At 40.1% G+C, this 17,425-nt stretch overlaps 3 protein-coding genes across 6 annotated transcripts; 2 read left to right on the top strand and 1 right to left on the bottom strand.

The window, feature by feature from the left end:
- Positions 1–1,591: 1,591 nt before the first annotated feature.
- Positions 1,592–6,289, bottom strand: zbtb49 (zinc finger and BTB domain containing 49). 3 transcript variants are annotated; one of them, XM_046384493.1, is made up of 8 exons: positions 6,192–6,289; positions 5,642–5,841; positions 4,389–5,518; positions 4,225–4,271; positions 4,051–4,124; positions 3,630–3,712; positions 3,263–3,424; positions 1,592–2,693 (listed from the first exon to the last, which is right to left on the bottom strand). In XM_046384493.1, exons 2-8 carry the CDS (start codon positions 5,791–5,793, stop codon positions 1,948–1,950), a joined length of 2,394 nt encoding a protein of 797 aa, XP_046240449.1. In that variant the 5' UTR covers positions 5,794–5,841; positions 6,192–6,289; the 3' UTR covers positions 1,592–1,947. The 3 variants fall into 3 exon arrangements, with proteins under 3 accessions (XP_046240449.1, XP_046240451.1, XP_046240450.1); XM_046384495.1 differs by lacking the exon at positions 6,192–6,289 and adding an exon at positions 6,074–6,181; XM_046384494.1 differs by lacking the exon at positions 6,192–6,289 and having other exon boundaries at positions 5,642–6,025.
- A 142-nt stretch (positions 6,290–6,431) lies between these two features.
- On the top strand, positions 6,432–10,493 carry lyar (Ly1 antibody reactive homolog (mouse)). Its single transcript, XM_046384499.1, has 8 exons — positions 6,432–6,976; positions 7,110–7,224; positions 7,326–7,433; positions 7,568–7,648; positions 8,100–8,415; positions 8,817–8,870; positions 9,962–10,047; positions 10,213–10,493. The coding sequence occupies exons 1-8, from the start codon at positions 6,855–6,857 to the stop codon at positions 10,348–10,350; spliced, it is 1,020 nt and encodes a 339-aa protein (XP_046240455.1). The 5' UTR covers positions 6,432–6,854; the 3' UTR covers positions 10,351–10,493.
- A 2,815-nt stretch (positions 10,494–13,308) lies between these two features.
- On the top strand, positions 13,309–16,886 carry tmem128 (transmembrane protein 128). Of its 2 annotated transcripts, XM_046384490.1 has the most exons (5): positions 13,309–13,501; positions 14,914–15,046; positions 15,159–15,320; positions 15,551–15,661; positions 16,243–16,883. In XM_046384490.1, exons 1-4 carry the CDS (start codon positions 13,402–13,404, stop codon positions 15,648–15,650), a joined length of 495 nt encoding a protein of 164 aa, XP_046240446.1. In that variant the 5' UTR covers positions 13,309–13,401; the 3' UTR covers positions 15,651–15,661; positions 16,243–16,883. The 2 variants fall into 2 exon arrangements, with proteins under 2 accessions (XP_046240446.1, XP_046240445.1); XM_046384489.1 differs by having other exon boundaries at positions 15,551–16,886.
- The last annotated feature ends 539 nt before the right edge of the window (positions 16,887–17,425 follow it).

The raw sequence follows: 17,425 nt of genomic DNA, 5'->3' as shown, positions 1-17,425 counted from the left end.
ACAGTGTATACAGTATATTGTGTGTTATGCTTCTGTTAGATTGAAATTTATACAATAAAAATATTGGCCACCAGTTTAAGACTATTTAGTCTTGCTGAGTTATTTCACAGGAATTGTATTTAGACCTGTTGTGGCTGATATAACTGTGTGTATACTGAATGTGATGGCATAAGGAAAGAAATGGTTCTTTTGCCTGACTACAGTGTTTCTTGAATGGCCATCTAGCTTTGAGACTACATTTATTTTCCTGCGGAGATGAACACATGTGGGTGGGTCTAATGAGTTCATCGTATTATGAAATTAAAGTGTAGGATCCAGTGGTACTAGGAGTTTGACTCATACTAGAGACCAAATATCAGAAAATCTCTTCATGCTTGGATTTTGGCCGTTTATTTATTTAATTATGGAACATTTTGTTATAAGACTTCTCACAGCCCTTCCTGAGTATTACATCAGCTGTCATGGTGGAAGTGTGAAGTGGCTTTTGATTAATTATGAAAAGTGCCAATCGTCTAGAGCAGGATTGTTATTCATGCCTGATGGTGATCAGCAAATTTCTCTGATGCTTTTTCCTCTTGCCTTCGACATCCAAACTTGTGAAGCACAGAAGGGCTTTCTTCACACTCACACTTTGCTATCTGCTGTAAAGTGAGAACCATGGACATTTAGATCTCTGTGATGAGAACGTGCTCATGGTCACCAGGGTTTGAATAATTTTGCAGACACACACACACACTTCTCAGGTTGTGAAGCTTCAGGGGTTAAGTACGCTTTTCTACCAGGAGCCCCTGTCTCTTGCCCATCAGTGGTTGAAGAACTGATGTAAAGGAAGAAAGGAGAATGAACACCATGATAACAGACTTATCCTATGTGTTGCTAGGCAACTAATCCGGCAGGCATGGGTCTGTATGTTGTGACAATGGCGGCCAATTATCGGCTGCCTATCTTGTAGCGAATGCCGTCTACTTGGTGCCCTGTTGACAAGTCTCTCATGCTACAGTGATGATGCACATGTTTATTGGTGCATAGTGTTCACTGGATGTGTGGTGAGTGTGCTCACTTGTGACAGCTACATCACCAACATACTCAGTCAACATAAAAAGAGATCCACGCCATAAGCAATGTTCATACCTTCAGGCGTTTGTTCAGAGTGGACCACAATTACATAACACACTGTTGAGTTGCCGTAAAATCCACCATTACTAGCTTTGGTGTCATTACATTAACTCTTCTCACCGAGCCAGTGAAATGATCTGAGGTTTTCTGCCAAAATTATCCTCGAGAGACCGCAACATGAACTGCGGCACCTGGTTTCTAGCTCCCTCTGTAGGCTAATTAACAGCACAACACTTTACAGTTAGTGGATTTGATTCAGACATTTATTTTCTTTCCAGTGCCTGTGTATGTGAATACAGTTTCCTATGATATATGAAAATCTCATTTATTTTATGCAAGAGCCGGGATTTTGTCTATATTTTATGCGTGACTGTATTGATCAGTGAATGAGAACCCCACCCTTGCGCTAACACATGGAAAAGTAAGAATTATATGACTAGAAATGTTTTCAGCTAAACATAAATGACATATTAAATAAGATGTACACTTTTTATTCTCATATGAATATATAATACACAGGGATCTGACAGTGACAGTTGAAAATAGGTCTGCATGTTTACATGTTAAAGTGCAGTGCAATATATACAAACCCTCCAGAGAAGCATTGTCCTCGAAAGCTTTAAGAGCACCACAACAGCATTTTTCATCCATCTAACGTAAGACAAAAGTAAGATTCCTGATTTCTTTCATTTACGAAAAACTAGGAAGCTCTTCCAACTCATGTTTGCTTCATTTAACATGCTACTGGGTGGTAACAATCAAAATCAGCTAAGTAAACACGAGTGAACAGTGCTCTGAAGTGGCTATGATGTGCTTTGCTGATACAACATTTTACTGCTCCATGTCATTATCATTTTGCAGAGTTTTCATTGCCAGGCCCCACAGAGTTACACTGGAGATAAACTGGCCCTCACTGGACCTGTAGGAGCCACTGTTGGACCTACCAGAAGAAGTAAGGGAAGTGCAGTGACTGTCTGTGGGAGGCAGGTAAGACCTCCCCACCAGATCTCTGCCCATCTCCACAGACATATTGGCATCCTCCACATATGGCCCATAGACAGCCTCCTGAGATAGATGGGGTTTGGCCACCTTCATGTGGTCTGTGGCAGTCAAAGCTGAACTTCTCTCCTGGTGGTTGGAGGACAGAAGGTGATGGGGTACCAGTGAGCGCAGCTCTGGAAGGGAGGTGGGGGTAGGAGCTGGGCTCAGGTGCATACTGGAAGATGGAGTCTCTATATGTGGAGCTGGTTGTGGTGGTGAAGTTGGAGGCGGTGCAGGCTTCTCTAAGCCTGCATGGGGCATCACACTGGAGAAATGCTGCTCATTGGTTGCAGCAGGAGGTTTACTATGGCTGACAGTTTTAGGGAATGAAGCTGCTCCATCTGAGCTACGAGGCGGGTCAGAGCTGTCTGTGACCGGACTGTCGGTTGGAGCCCCCTTGCAGTGCATGTTACTGTGCCTCCGCAACATAGCAGAGCGGGTAAAGCTCTTTCCACAGGCATTACAAATGTAGGGTTTCTCACCAGTGTGTGACCGTATGTGACGCTGCAGGTCCCCTGAGCCGATGAAGCACTTGCCTATATTAAGGAAACATATTTAGGAAAGCACTGTGCATTAACTATAGCCCATACTGAAAGGCCAAAGGCAAATGGCAGTTAAAACTACTCATAAAAGAGTCAGAAAGACTTAGTCATGGTACAGACCGTCAGTGCATCATGTGTATTTAGAGCTACAGGAACTGGAGGTGGATTACTTTGCACCGCGTTAGATTTCTTTCATTAAAACAGGATTTTTTCGTTAACTTGAATAGTGCATGGTTGCAACTATGATATCCATTATAAAGCCATGTCTCAATTATTTTCTCAGTTATTCATGTGGTCTATAAAATAACCAAAAACAGTGAAAATGTCCATTATTATTTATCAAAAGTCCAAGGTGATGTCATAAAAATGTATGCTTTATGCGACCAGACGTCCAGAACCCAGAGATATGCAGATGATATGCACATGAAATAAAGAATAACAAAAAATCCTTGGAAATGTAACCATCAAATGTTGAGCATTTTTTGCATAAAAAATGTCATTTAAACCTAAGAAAGGTGATTTAAAAGAGATTAATGCATCCAAAAAGAAAGACTTTTCCTTACCACAGGTGGCACAGCTGTGTGGTTTTTCCCCAGCATGGCGGGCCTTGTGTTTCAGAAGCTTTCTGTGAGTATTGAAGGATTTTCCACACTGGTCACATGTGAATGTCTTGTCTGTGGCATGAGTCCTCTTGTGCTCCTTGAGATTACTCAAGTTGTTAAATCCTGAGCAACAAGAAAAGTCCAGAAGCTAAAACACCAGTCTTATAGACACAAAATGTGTCACAATAATCCATGATGGGTCTGTGAACTAAGCACCTCAAATTACAATCAATCATATGTAAAGGTTCAGCTTAAGAATGAGACCATTAAGTAAGAATTACATAGAGATGAATTGAGAAAATTGCCTCTGTTCAGGGCAGTCATTTACCTCGACCACAGATATCACAAAGATGTGGCTTCTCTCCGGTGTGGACCACTTTGTGACGATGGACATCCCCTGATGCAGTAAAGCTGGAAAACATAAATGAATATTCCATTTAAAGGCGACTGTAGCGACTATTAGTGCTAGGTAATGGTGTGAAAATGTATTGCTAGGGCCTTAAATCAAATACAGTCTGTCCTAATTCAGTTAGTCAGTCATCACCACAAATTCTTTTTTATTGCCTCAATATGTAAGTTAAAGACAGTATTATAAAAATGCAATGTTGTTATTGGTACGCCTTAAATAATGGTATGATTGACATGTTTTCATCTGAACACAAACAAACAGTGCTTACTATCAAGCCAACTTGCAAAAATACCTAAACAGAAATATATAAAAACAAATGTATGCATGGAGTGTACCTCACCTTTTACCACATAACTCACAGATATATGGTTTCTCTCCAGAATGTCGCCGCAAATGCGTTTGTAAATTTCCAGCCTGTAAAGCAAAATCAGCTAGACATCTCAATATCATTTTTATTCACAATTTTATACAAAAAAATAACTGTGGCAAATCAGAACAATACATCAAACAATACCTGTGAGAAGTTTCTGCCACAAACATTACACTGAAAGGGCTTCTCACCTGCAACAAATAATGTAAGTTGTTATCTGAAGATTTTTACAATTAAATGACAATCATTACTGAAACATATTAATATATACCAAGCATGATTATCAGGCAGTTATAAGCAGTAAATACCAGTATGTGAGCGCTTGTGTAGCTCCAGGTTGCTCGGGTGTTTGAAGATCTTCCCACACACCTCACAACAGTACTGTTTGTGTCCTGTCTGCTGTGGCGGCGGCACTGCCACAGTCTTCAGACTTTGCTCTTCTTGGTTCACAGGTGGAGGAGTGGGAAGTTGTGCATCTGTTGGCATCTCTGTAACCTCCTCCCTGTCCGTGTTAAGGCCCTCCACAGGTGCTTCTGAAGCTTCACTCTGGACCACAGACTCTTCTTGGTGACTCTCTTTGGGGCGGCTGAGGACGGGTTCACTGACTGATTCGGCAAACATCTCCTCCAAAGCTTTCTGAGACCGGAGGTAGTTGTATTTCTTCAGGTACACGGCCTTCTTTGGACGCACTGGTTTGTTGAGCAGGGAGTCTGTGGAGTTAGAGCTGAGGGTGTTTAAATTATCCGAGGGCGTTAAAGAGGAGACGGGGTTCTTTTCAACGGCCACAGATGTACAGGGAGGACTGGGCTGAACTGTATTTCCTGAGCATACGGGAGTATGGCTGTCTCCTTGACTGACCCCAAGCTGGCACTGCTGCTCCTCTGCCAGCACCAAAGGGCCTGGTCCTTGATTTGAGGCTGCACTATTAGTCTGAATTGCACTTTGTTTGAAGTACTGCTTATTGTAGAAGTTACGGAGCTTGTAACCATGGACAAGTTGTCTTTCAACAGGTGCTTGAGCGCTGCTAGCTCCTTCACAGTTTGAGCTGCTACTAGGCACAGAAACTGGCATCCTTTTGTTGTGATCCATGTCACTGCTGTAACCAGGCCTCTGGGTTTCAGATGGACAGTGGAGATCAACGTCATTAGAAAGACTGCTCCCCAAGAGACAGTCGTGGTCAGAGCTCAGCATGCCCGGGAGAGAAAATGACGGGATTTCCACTGGTGGAGGACAAGGCTTGAGGAAAGCATTACACATGCTCTGAATGTTTGGAACCTGCAAACACTGAGCAATGTCCAGGAGTGCTTGAACGTTATCTTGGTTGATGTCAAGATGAGAGGTGTACATGTAGTCCAACACTTGGCCGATGCCGCTGACATCCTGGATGACCAAGTTGAACACCTCATTCTTCTGACTGGGAGAGTTTTGGAATAGAGACCTGGAAAGAGCAATGTAGTACTTTTTATATGGTGTTACTCTAAAGCAGCAGACGATGATTACTTATTGATCAGTGTGTTCAATGATGTGTTACGACATTAAATATACTGAGACAGAAAGGCACCTGAAATAGGAGCTAAAAGCAGCCAGGACATTTTTGTGAGCTTTGAAGCAGACACCTTTGACCACCAGCATGCAGTCACAAAGCAGCCCCTGGATCCTCTGCTCCTGGAGCTGCTGCAGCAGGTAGGAGCTGTGGTTGGACAGGGTGTCCATGGTCACTCAGCTGCTGAATCACACAGCTGCAACTTCTCCATCAAAAACCTAACCGAGGAGGACACATGTCAAAAACAACAAATCTCTCATTAAGGCGATATCAGTTATTCTTCCGGTTAACTAGTCCTTGAAATGCAACCGGAATAAAAGTGATGCAAGCGACTGCTGGCAACACAGTTCAGATGGTAATATATAATTCAACAACCGCGCAGAATCCAGTGTGTCTTTGCTACGAGACCACCAATGCAAAAATTGGAGGAAAAACGTTATTCTAACTAACCAGTAAGTGTTAACACAGTAAGCGTTGTGAATCAATGTTGCGTCAGATTTATCAAAAATGGCATTTTCCATAGAGCTAACTGAGAAACATATGCCATGAAAGATAGGTTCAAACCTACATTTGAGGAGTCCACCTTTTATTTGGATGATCGGTCACTTTTCGAGTGTAAAGACGTCACCCCACTTCCTGGTACAACCTGTATGTCGCTCAGCGTAAACATGAAGCAGTTAAGGTGAAGGATTATTTTGAAACTTACAGGCAAAGATAGTGTGATAAATGGTAACATCTCGGGTTGATGTAATCTGCTGTCAGAGTGAAAGTCGCTTTCACGTATTTAGATACTGAATACGAGAAAAATGTTATTTTAAAAAGGCGTCGACGGAACTGTTGTTTGGCTGTATTTTCACACGGAAGACAATTGATGTTGCTACCAAGTGTTGGCATGGTCACGTGTGTTTTGAAAAGTTGATACGCATGGAACATAACCTAAACGAGTTAAACGTCGCCCCTCGCTGCATGTATACGGTTATACTTTAAATCGCTTTCTGCTCCCAGTCTTTGTTTTATTCTGAAAGTGGCTAGCTTTGAGTAACCTTAACGCCAGCTACCTTCCGTTCGCTAACATTAGCTCGTATCAGCGCTGTGCACGGTTGGGTGCCGCTTCAATAGGGGGATCGAACCGATTTCAGTTTATACGTTAGTGCTGTTAGTTTCAGTTACACGTTGTGTTGGCAGATTCGGTTGCATCATTTCAGCCTAGTCTAGCAGAAGTGTCGTTAAAATGGTGTTTTTCACCTGCAACGGCTGTGGTGAATCCCTTAAGAAAGCTCAGGTTGATAAACATGTGAGCATATGCCGGGGCTGCCAGGTCCTGTCCTGCATTGACTGCGGAAAAGACTTCTGGTAATGACAAAGTGTTTACTGTCTTTTATTTATTATTTGTTTAGCTAACATTAGCGAGATAGCCCATCACCTCTTAGCATCAGCCACTGTGCTCCATTGTGTGCAATGCCATTTCTCTGTGCGTGTTGAGCAGGGGTGATGACTACAAAAACCACAATAAGTGTATCAGCGAGGACCAAAAGTATGGAGGCAAAGGCTACGAGGCTAAGGCAAACAAAGGAGATGTGAAGCAGCAGCAGTGGCTCCAGGTAAAATGCACTGAAACGGCTCCCATTGATGTTTTCACTTTCTGTATGTGTCAGTTAAGAAAGAGGTTATTTTTTTTAATTTGATGGTTTTTCTCTTTCAGAAAGTTAATGAAGCCATGAACAAACCTGGTGTTAGCGCAAAGCTAAAGGAGGTACTCAGGCAAGTCACCACATATGATAACGTCCCAAGGAAGAAGGCTAAGTTTCAGGTTGGTATAACTTCAGTCTGTATTTATGTTTTATTCATCACATTGTGTGACAAACAGTTTTGTGTTTCTTGTGTGTGTAGTGGGGGCTTGGATGCATGAACTAATCCAGATTTATTTTTGGTCTTTTCTCTTAGAACTGGATGAGGAACAGTCTAAAAATAGCTAACACTAGTCTTCATGATGAAGTGTGGGACATCCTGACCGCAGCTGACATTGTAAGTTCCTCGGCTGATTTTATTGTTGTTTGTGTGATTCCTTCTCTGTGCATATTACCACAGTACCACCATATCACTGTCAGCATAGAACAGATATGGTGAAAACCAGTTTATTTTAAATCCAAAGGAATGAAATTCAGTAGGCTCTCACTTGCTTTGAATTGCTTTAGAAGGTTGCTGCAAATATTTGCTTTACCTTCCTCACTTCATCATATCATATCATCATATCTAGGTTGTCTGACGTTGGAATGGTTTTGCTGTTTGTAAATTTAGATGTTTGATGATTTAATTTTCACAATGGTGATGCTTTGTTTGTCTAACTGTCAGGTTTGGCTGGTATGTAGTTTTTCTTTATACCATTTTCCTTCTGCTGTCTGGTTGTAATAAATTCCATTATGAGTTATTCCTGTTTTCAATATCCCTGACTTTTATTATCCACCTGCCTACTGAGGGCCCCCAAGAGGCCGAAGAAACTAAACAGACAGTAGCTGAAGTCAGGGTGGATGCTAATGGGACTCAGAACGGCCATCCAGATGTTGAGAAGAAGAAGCTGAACAAACGAGAGCGAAAAGAAGCCCGTCAGCAGAAGAATGGGAAGACTTTGAAAGGTGCTGAAAAGCCAGTTGCACAGGAACCAGAAGAAGACCAGGAGGGCAAAAAGAAAAAAAAGGACAGAAAGAGGCAGTACATCTGTGTGGAAGATGGGGACAAAGAGCAGAACGGACAGTGTGCTGAAAATGAGACATGTGGCAAGAAAAAGAAGACAAGTAAGGCATTTTCTAAAGGACTACTGTCAGTCTGTTTCTGGCTGCTGTTCTACTTATCCAATCAGGCAGCGATGAGTTTTTATTTCTGTATGTTGTTAATAGCACCAGTGCATTTTTGTGTCATTTAGTGAATACCATTTTGAATTTCAGTGAAAATGTGTAATGGCTAAATGTTTGTGCCAGCAGGTTTGAAAACCTTGTTTGGTCACCAAATGTAATAAATATATAATATTTATTTTAAAAAGATGGTAAATCTTGTGTAAATACCTAAATGTGCACACGGATTTTCTTGCAGTGTGCTCTTACTCTTTATAAATACAGCCATTTTTTTAAACCCGTTAAACCAATATTTTTATTTAATTGTGTAATTATTTAGGTTTTTATTAACGTCTTTATTGCAGTTGGCCAAGCTGCAGAGGAACCAGAGGAGACCAAGGATCAAAGAGTTCCCAAAGGTGAGATGTTTGCTCCATGACTTCAGTTGACATCTGGTAGGAAATAATGGTGTTAAACAAGGCAAATTAACTGTGTTGTTCAGGGGGCTACATTTTTAGAAAGCTGAGTTTTGAAAATTCAGAAAATGCTTAATTTTAATGGCTTTGTTTTTAAAGTTAGGAATATGCTTGAATTTGAACTCCTTGTGCAAAGGGAAGAATGGGGCAGAGTCCTGCACCAGGGCGGGTACCCGCAGATAGTTACTGAAACGGGTGGGTTTTAATGTTGTGGAATTTTACAGGCGGCTAATTAATTAGATACGGGTGGGTAGCAGGTGCTGTACTCTGCGGGTGCATGTCTCCAAAAGTGGACCCGTGCAGGACTCTGGAATATTGGGCATGTGCTATATACACTTTAGCCTTAGCCTTAACGTGAACTGTGCTTAATTTTTATTCTTGAAAAGCTGTACAAACTCTGTGCCTAGCTACATCCCAGCAATTCCCGTAAACATTTATAAGCTTAGCGTTCTTGTTTTCTGTCTACTTCTCCATCTTCAGTTTACTATTCCACCTATTTTAAACAGACAAACATAAGCTTATCGCAACCATTCAATATTCTCTTGTTCTCTTTACAGGGACATTTTCCCACATATTATGTGGATGTCCAGTCAGTGTTGATGGTAAATGTAGTTAGTTGAAGCATTGAATTCCTTGACAGAAAGCTTAGTTCTCCTGCTCATGGAGCTGTGACATGTACCAGGATGCATTGCATGTGAGATTCTGACGGTCATATTGCCATCTTAGCCTATAGCTACTTTGTAGTCTAAGACAACTGTCTTTTCCTGACGGCACAGGAGCACTCTCCTGCTTTGAATAATTTATTGTCGCAGAATATTCATTTTGTTTTTCCTTCTGGATTTAAATTTTATGTGCCCCGCGGGCCGACCTGCATGTATCGGTAGGCCAGAGTTGTCCCGCAGGTGTACAGGCCTGGTGTAAAATAATAAAGCCACTGGGGGTCAGTGTTGCTTCTTTTGTTGACAGTGAGGCAGTAACTCCCAGTGAATATTAGCCCTTACTGGCAGCTTATTATCCTTCTGATTAACTTTCAGGTAAATTCAACTGGAAGGGAAACATCAAGGCGGTCCTGAGAGAATCACCTGACCAGGAACTGCCGATAAAGAAACTCAGGAAGAAGGTGATGCCTTGAGTGTTTTAATTACTCTGTGGAATCTGTAAATCTTTGTTTGTCCAAGATCAAATTTGACTTTAGATTCCAACGTGTTGTTTTTGTAAATGTTGCTTGAAAATTTCAGCTGTCTTTGGTTTTCCATGATATTGAGAGCCTGTTCCTCTGTTACAGGTTTTGGGGGCGTACTACTCTTTCACCGGTGATGGAAATTTTAAAACAGAAGAGGATGTGCTGGCACTTTTCAACAAGAAGATCAACAACAACCCTAAGTTTAAAGTCTTAAAAGACCGAGTTAGACTTGTGAAGTAGATGCGTTTATCTCCTCGTCTGACATCAAATGTATGTTCTTCATAGACTTTTAAATTTTAAATTCCATTGTTGTCTGTCGTTCTCCCTTGGATGTTTTTGTACAGATGACATAATCTCAAAGATTAAATAATTTTATGACTGAATAATGTGTCTAGCACTTTTATCGTTTTTGCAGTGGCCGAATCAGCACGAGGAGGACTTTAACAAATGACTTTACAGCATGTCAGTGTTGTTTGATGTATAAAGTGACAGTAGTGATAGACGGCTGCTCTGTTCCACATTCCAAGCCCACGGTAAGGCTGGGAAGTGGCACCTTATCTGTGGGATTGGATGTTGGAGTGGGGGGAAGGGAAACGGGAGAGGTGCACCTGAGGTGAATTTGACTCTCACACGGGACGGAGCTAATGCACATTCCTCGGCACCCTGAACGGGGTTCACTTGGCCAGGGACACAGAAGCTCCATAGAAGCAAGATGCTTGGTGTCAGCCTCAGGTGAAGTTTTAATGCTGTCTGATTTTCCACCGTTAGAATGAGCAGCCTCTTTACCCTGTGTGTGTACACACACACACACAGGAGGAGCTACAGGAGGAAATCTGCCCAGCTTTATGAAGCTCTGCTAATCCCAGCAGGTTTAACACAGATGCTCATTCATCACACTGCTTACCTGTAATTGTATATTGCATACTTTGGGTATTAGTCAAGCTGTTACTCAAGGTTGCTAGTATTAAAATTGTGTTTTCTAGTCCTCAGTAGGTCTCAATATTGCTTAATGCTTTTGTTTTAATCCAGACCCCACAGGAAACTCAGAAAACCTGATACTAAGCGTGTCTTTAGTGTTGGAAAACAACAGATCAACATTTTGTTTCTGCCATTGGATATCACAGGATTAACTCTGTGGTCATTTGTTTCATATCTGGTAGCTTCATCCCTGAGCTTTGGTCTTAACGGCAGCCATAGTTATCTGAACATCTAACAATGATAACAATCTGAGTTATCATTTTGATGTAGATGGTTACTTTGGGTTTTTCATGTGAGAATATGTAATGTCTGAAAGAAGAAATAACATCTTTTCCCACACAAATTAATAACAGTACATGCAGCATCTGTAAGGCTCTAGTAGCTAGTACGCCCATCAGCTTCTAGTGCTACTATTGTAGTTGACATTATTCAGCAAGCTTGCTGACTTTATTATCCTTTATAACTATTTGTACTACTGATGAATTGAATTCGAGAATTCAGTCATCAGCCATGCAATAAAACACAGCACTCAGGTAATGCAGTATACTTGGGGGGCTTTTACTAGCTCTGGTAAGACCAGTAGCTTATAGTGGCAAATGGTACCTAAGCTTAATGCTGTGCTAACATTGTTCACCCAGTTTACTGACTCTGTGACTCTTCTTAAAGATATGAAAGTCTTTAGCATTCATCAATATCCTGCAGTTACCATTTGTGGCCAACGTGTCCAACATTGATGAATGTCACTAAGTACATTTACATTTACGTTAACATTACATTTCATTTGTCAGAAATTATTTCTGATACTTAAGTACATTGACTTTTACTCAAGTACTATTCATATGAGTAACATACCAAAGTTATATTTTAGCATGATAACTTTTACTCAAGTATGACTCTTGGGTATTTTTTCACGACACTTTTTGTTCAACAAAAGTCACATTTAAATGCTGTCATTGCACATAAAGCAACATATATAAGTGAGTACGCCTATGTTATGCTGATTGTGCTGTTATAGAGAGGTAATAAACATGGCCAAGTATTTCTTCTTTTACTAATCAACCCAGAGTAAGAAGCAGACTTCTAAAGTATGGCATTTCCAAGTATAAGGCAACACTCTTCTCTGGTACATTTTCACCAAAACAAGAAATGCTCACAGATGCAAAGTAGCTGAGGACTTTTAGCCTTTATGTGTCTGGAAGAAATGTTTTTCCCTGAAGGTGACTCCATGCTGGTTAATATAAACAAGATGTATTTTAACATTAGTAGTATAATACAGTATTGTCCAACAGCACCACAAATTAAAAGTCCCTGCATGATGGTAAGATTTAGTTCATTAGACTGCGTTAGTTTTAGATAAGCCCAATAAAAGGGCAGCGAAAAAAGTAAATGGACAAAAGTGGGAAGATGGGACTTTTGCTCCAGAAAAAAATGGCAGCAACCAACAGTAAAGTATTATTCATTTTTCTTCACTGTATAGAACCTGTCTTTGCCTTGTAGAAGAGTTCTTGATCGAGAATGAAATGGGACAAAGGTATCAGCAGTGTCAAATTCTTGCCAGAGCCATGTAAACGTATACATTCAAGATAAACTTTGGAATACAGCCAGCTACTATGCATTCTGCAAAGTTTACAGGAGCGAATGTGTCATGTCAGACTTTCTTGTTCAGATATCCTCAGTTACTCCTTTGAGGGTAAATGCCCTCTGCCAGTCTGGTGATTCAGATTTTTGATGCTGTTTGTGTCAAGATTGTCTTTGTGGAGGATTTACACAAAACACACTTTGACTTGTCTACATGTTATTTGTGCATCAGACATAGTTTTCTGTAGTAGGGAACAGATAATGAACCAAATGAGCAATAGTATTTCCATTTCGGCAAGGGTTTAACGTAGCAATCATCAAGGATGCTTTTACTGTAAATGTAATGCTTACAGTGTAAACCACAGAGGTTATGATTGCACAACCAGATTAGCTTATTTATTAGCATAGGTAATATATATATGTAAATACAGAGAAGGAAATAATTTCTTTAAAAACAAAAACTTTTTTAAAGACATTGGGTGCTCACTCAAGTTTTTAATTTTAATTTCTGATATATTTCTGATCATCTAAATGGGCGTGTTTGTTGCATATTGATTTCTGTTTTGTAGCCTGGACATTTGTTTAACTGTTTTTTTTCCCCAATACAAACAAAAAACTACAACTGTCGCTTCGAATGACGTCATAATAGAGACCTTGTTGCTGTCTAACAGGAAGTGCCTTCTAATCACAAGTTAGCTATCAGAACTACTACGAATCAATGATAGCATCAGCATAATGCTTAACGACAGTGATCTTGCAACGCTTCGGAATAGATTTAAGAGAGATGCGGAGTTTCTTATGCAAACAACGACATCGGGTGACGACGATGAAAAGAGTAAGCTTCAGAAACACACTGGCTATTATTTTGGCTAACGTTATTAGCCAACTTTAGTTTTTTGACAGAGCTAGCATTAACGTTATGAACACGGTAGCTTGGTTTTGGTTCTAGCACTGAAAACCTTACTGTCAGTGGTTTTGTGCCAGACATGCACAACTAACTAGAGAAGAGTAGCTAGCTAGCTTTTAAGATTAGACTTTGAAATCTGTTGAATGACTTGTAGCTCTCACTTGCTAAAACCATAACCATAATTAGAAAGCCATAACAGAACCATATCTGCTGTTTGGGGGTTGGAGGCAGCCTGTACAGTGGACAATTGTCCGACTTTGAGGCCCTCACTGGCACAAATCCAGCAATTCTTGATTGTTTTGACTGTGAGCAAACGCTGTGTCAGCTCAGTAACATAATACAGGGCAACTCTACTCCAACACTGTCCGCAACCCAAGGGTCATCTCTGCTAGTGTAAACTGATAACTGTAATATAAGCAACAGACAAAACATTTGTCGGGTGGTCATCCCTTTTTTAATTAATGGCTGCATACATTCCAGTTTACATACCATCTGTAGTCTTTCTTGCAAGAGGATAATGTTGTATCTTGTATCCGAGATAGACTACTAGGCATTACTTTGATTAAAGATGTAGGCCATCCACTTGTTAAGGGCATGGAGTTCATTGTGGACTCTCACCAGAGCAGAGCAGCATGCACTTCAGCAGCCAAAAACAGGCTCTGATACATTTAATCAGCCAGTAAATTATAGCAGTTAATAGCTCTGAGAAGTAAGATTATCTCAGAGATAGCTATCAGTGTCACCTCAGAGCTCCTTAAACCTGAAGGGGGAGTGGGAGTTACACATTCTGTTAGAGCAAGACAAAGCTCATATTTGGTAGTAAATTATGAACCACGCTGTAACCCTTTAAGCGTCACGTTATATTAAAGATAAAATATCTAACATGTCTGCACTGCAGTGTCTAAAAAGGGTGAGACTGTTGTTACATATATTGTTGGGTTGCGTTCTTGTTCAGCAACGGTTAAATCCATCGAAATCTTTAAGTAAGTCAGTAAATGTGACTGAACATAATGTGAATAAAACATTACCTTGTTCGTTACCATTTCTGCCTGAGTCACAGCAATAGATTGTCATAGGCTGTGAAGAGATCTTAAATGATTTCACGCTATGTTTTGTTTTGACCCCATAGAGCCAAAAATGGCATTTTATTCAAGCCATGCACTGTGTTAGTGTTGAATGCTGTATCTAAGTGATGGTACAACAAACTTTAAGGATGTACTCAGGCTTTTGTGGGCATTTTAATTTTCTAAAGACCTCAAGGAATGAAGTATACCCTTAAAATATGCACATGAATTGAAACTATTTCTATGAAAGTTTCTTTCTTTTCTTTAACCTTTCAGGTCAGGAGGAAAAAGATGCTAAACCTCTCCCTCGCATTAACAAACACTCCATTTTCTGGATCGTGGCATCTGTAGGCGTGACCTACTATGTGGATTTCCTCCGCAACATCATGGAGAACAATGATATCAAAAGGTGATTGAGTTATCAGGAAGACACAAAACCTTTCTTCATTAAATTTTAACAGACTGCCTTCAGATCTTAGATTTTCTTTCTTTCAACCTTTGTTTTTTTTTTCTTTTTCCAGCTGGTGGTTCAATGTGGGTCTGATACTTCTCGGGATCTGCCTGTCTCTGGCCATGTTTTGCATTGTGTACTTGGAGTGGTACAAAGGCATAACGCACTACGACCATGAGTACCCTGCCATTCCTCCCATCACCACTGCCGCCTTTATTGCTGCTTCTTGCAGGTAAAACAGCAAAAATAAATAAACTGCAAACTGCCTTAACAAGCTGTAATCCTTGAAAGGGAAGTTATTTCATATGCTCTCAGGTCCTCTTGAATGTGTTGTGAGCAGTACGAGAATAAATCAAAATCCAGTATTTAAAAATGCAATAGTAGTGGTGGCGTAGGAAGCACATATTTCATAATTAATTAATTCATATTGTGCATATTTGTGTTTTTGCACTTCCTTTGCAGCTTTAACATCGCATTGTGGCCAGTGTGGTCCTTCTTCACTCCACTCATCCTCTTCGCACAGTTCATGGGTGTGGTCATGTTCATCTCTTTGCTTGGATGAATGTGACGAAGGTGAGGATGATACGCTGTCACTTTTCAATAAATTGTCTTTTTAGTGAAACAAGCGACACTCGCCTTAAATTGTGAACATGTTTTGTTCAAATGTTGTCATTAAAAGTTAATTATTTAATACAAATCATTCGTAGATGAAGAATGTGAGCTTTACATCTGCTTGTTAACCACTCCACTGGTATCAGTACAGAACACACACCTCCCGAAAGCACTTCAACGCCGAAATCAAACACACACCTTAATGGTTTACTTCATCAGCCCACACACACACATCTTCTCCTTTTTGAAACATTCAGCAACACATGCACTAAACACAGCAGCCAACCTTTTGCAACATTTTCAAAGTAAGATACTCAGCCAAAGGCAGTAACAATTGTCTTTTTAAGGTTAAGATTTCTTTATAGCATAATCTATGCTTATTGTATATGCATATTGTAGCTTTATGAGATTTAGAAATAAAATAATCTACATATCTAATATACTGTAAAAATACAATTAGTATAAATAAGGCAGGAATCGTGATGTGCAGGCTGAGTAAGAACGCTGACCACATCCCTTCCAATTCACCTCCTCGTGTTTAGGCACAACACCAGCAGCAGATGGACTTTTTGTTAGAATATCAGACGTCCTTACTGAAGTGACACAGCTGTTCATTGGGTGTTGATGTTTTCTTTTTGGCTGGGGCATATCAGCATTGTAAGATCACTGTGCTGTTGGTATGCTCAGTTAAATCACTTAAGGATTTCTCATTGTTGTGTGTGCTTTTTTTTTTGTTGTTTTTTGTGTGTCAAGAAATGTGACGCATTGTGTTGAGTGTTTGGCAAACAGTACTTTTTTTTCATGGTATGAGTGTAACGACTAGTGAGAATGGTCCTTTTTCACAGTAGACATTTTTGCTTGTGCTCGTAGGAAAAGCTGATATTCAGTAACATTCACGGTTTTGTTGAAATGCTTCGGTAAGTCGTGGCAGTGAGACAGTGAACCCACATGCAAAACGCCAACAATTTTTTTTCTTTTAAATCTGTGGCACAATACAATGTCCTCTGTGAAAAATGTGTGCTGAATGTAGAAAAAGTGCATATAAGCAGGCTTTAAGTTCTACCATTTATAACTGTGTTAATGCAACCAACAAAGTTTTTTTTTTTACTATTATTATTTTCTTCAGTAGTTTGTGGTGAAAAATGTAAACACATATTCAGTGTTTTTTTTTTCTTTAATAAATAAAAGTTGTTATCATTTCTTGATAAAGCACAGCCTTGAACAAATCCGTGATTTTGAACCTACAACAGTGAAAGACACAAAGTTGGACCTGAGACTGCAAATACAAACCTGAGAATAAAAGAGTTGTTTCATTTTAAACCTTTATTTTACCAGGAAGTCCCACTGACATTAAAATCTCTTTTACAAGGGAGATGTGGCCAAGATTGCAGCCACAAAGCAAAACATTTCATACCAAAATCATGAAAACAAACCAGAGAACGGTTACTGTGAGTGGCTCTCAAGAAAGACAATCACATGCCGCAGTGCGAAACATAATTTAAAAATAAACACAATGTGGTAATTTGAAAGCTCACATAAAGTATACTCGATTAAAAGCAGGGTAAAAACAATATGCTTAATGTTTTGCTCCATCTGCAACATATGCGACGTCTGAAATTGATGCCAACAGCATGTTTCAAACACTTAAGGACAATGGCAACAAAAGACCGAGTGGGTTGTGGAAAGCTCAGAAAAACACCAGTTTGGAGCGTTCCACAGGTAAAC

The sequence above is a fragment of the Scatophagus argus genome, chromosome 3 (assembly GCF_020382885.2).
Source record: "Scatophagus argus isolate fScaArg1 chromosome 3, fScaArg1.pri, whole genome shotgun sequence".
Lineage (NCBI taxonomy): Eukaryota > Metazoa > Chordata > Actinopteri > Scatophagidae > Scatophagus > Scatophagus argus.
The sequence above is the reverse complement of the archived record's forward strand: the minus strand, read 5'-3'. Positions and strand labels throughout refer to the sequence as shown.

What these genes read in the sequence shown, in the direction of transcription:
- zbtb49 (XM_046384493.1), bottom strand. Translation starts at nt 5,793, where the DNA reads ATGGACACCCTGTCCAACCACAGCTCCTACCTGCTGCAGCAGCTCCAG. An exon ending in ACACAAGCGCTCACATACTG is followed by an intron (nt 4,272 to 4,388) that starts GTATTTACTGCT and finishes TATTTGTTGCAG; the next exon opens with GTGAGAAGCCCTTTCAGTGT. An exon ending in TTGTGATATCTGTGGTCGAG is followed by an intron (nt 3,425 to 3,629) that starts GTAAATGACTGC and finishes CTTGTTGCTCAG; the next exon opens with GATTTAACAACTTGAGTAAT.
- lyar (XM_046384499.1), top strand. Translation starts at nt 6,855, where the DNA reads ATGGTGTTTTTCACCTGCAACGGCTGTGGTGAATCCCTTAAGAAAGCT. An exon ending in TGGCAAGAAAAAGAAGACAA is followed by an intron (nt 8,416 to 8,816) that starts GTAAGGCATTTT and finishes TCTTTATTGCAG; the next exon opens with TTGGCCAAGCTGCAGAGGAA. An exon ending in TAAAGAAACTCAGGAAGAAG is followed by an intron (nt 10,048 to 10,212) that starts GTGATGCCTTGA and finishes CCTCTGTTACAG; the next exon opens with GTTTTGGGGGCGTACTACTC.
- tmem128 (XM_046384489.1), top strand. Translation starts at nt 13,402, where the DNA reads ATGCTTAACGACAGTGATCTTGCAACGCTTCGGAATAGATTTAAGAGA. An exon ending in GAGAACAATGATATCAAAAG is followed by an intron (nt 15,047 to 15,158) that starts GTGATTGAGTTA and finishes TTCTTTTTCCAG; the next exon opens with CTGGTGGTTCAATGTGGGTC. An exon ending in TTTATTGCTGCTTCTTGCAG is followed by an intron (nt 15,321 to 15,550) that starts GTAAAACAGCAA and finishes CTTCCTTTGCAG; the next exon opens with CTTTAACATCGCATTGTGGC.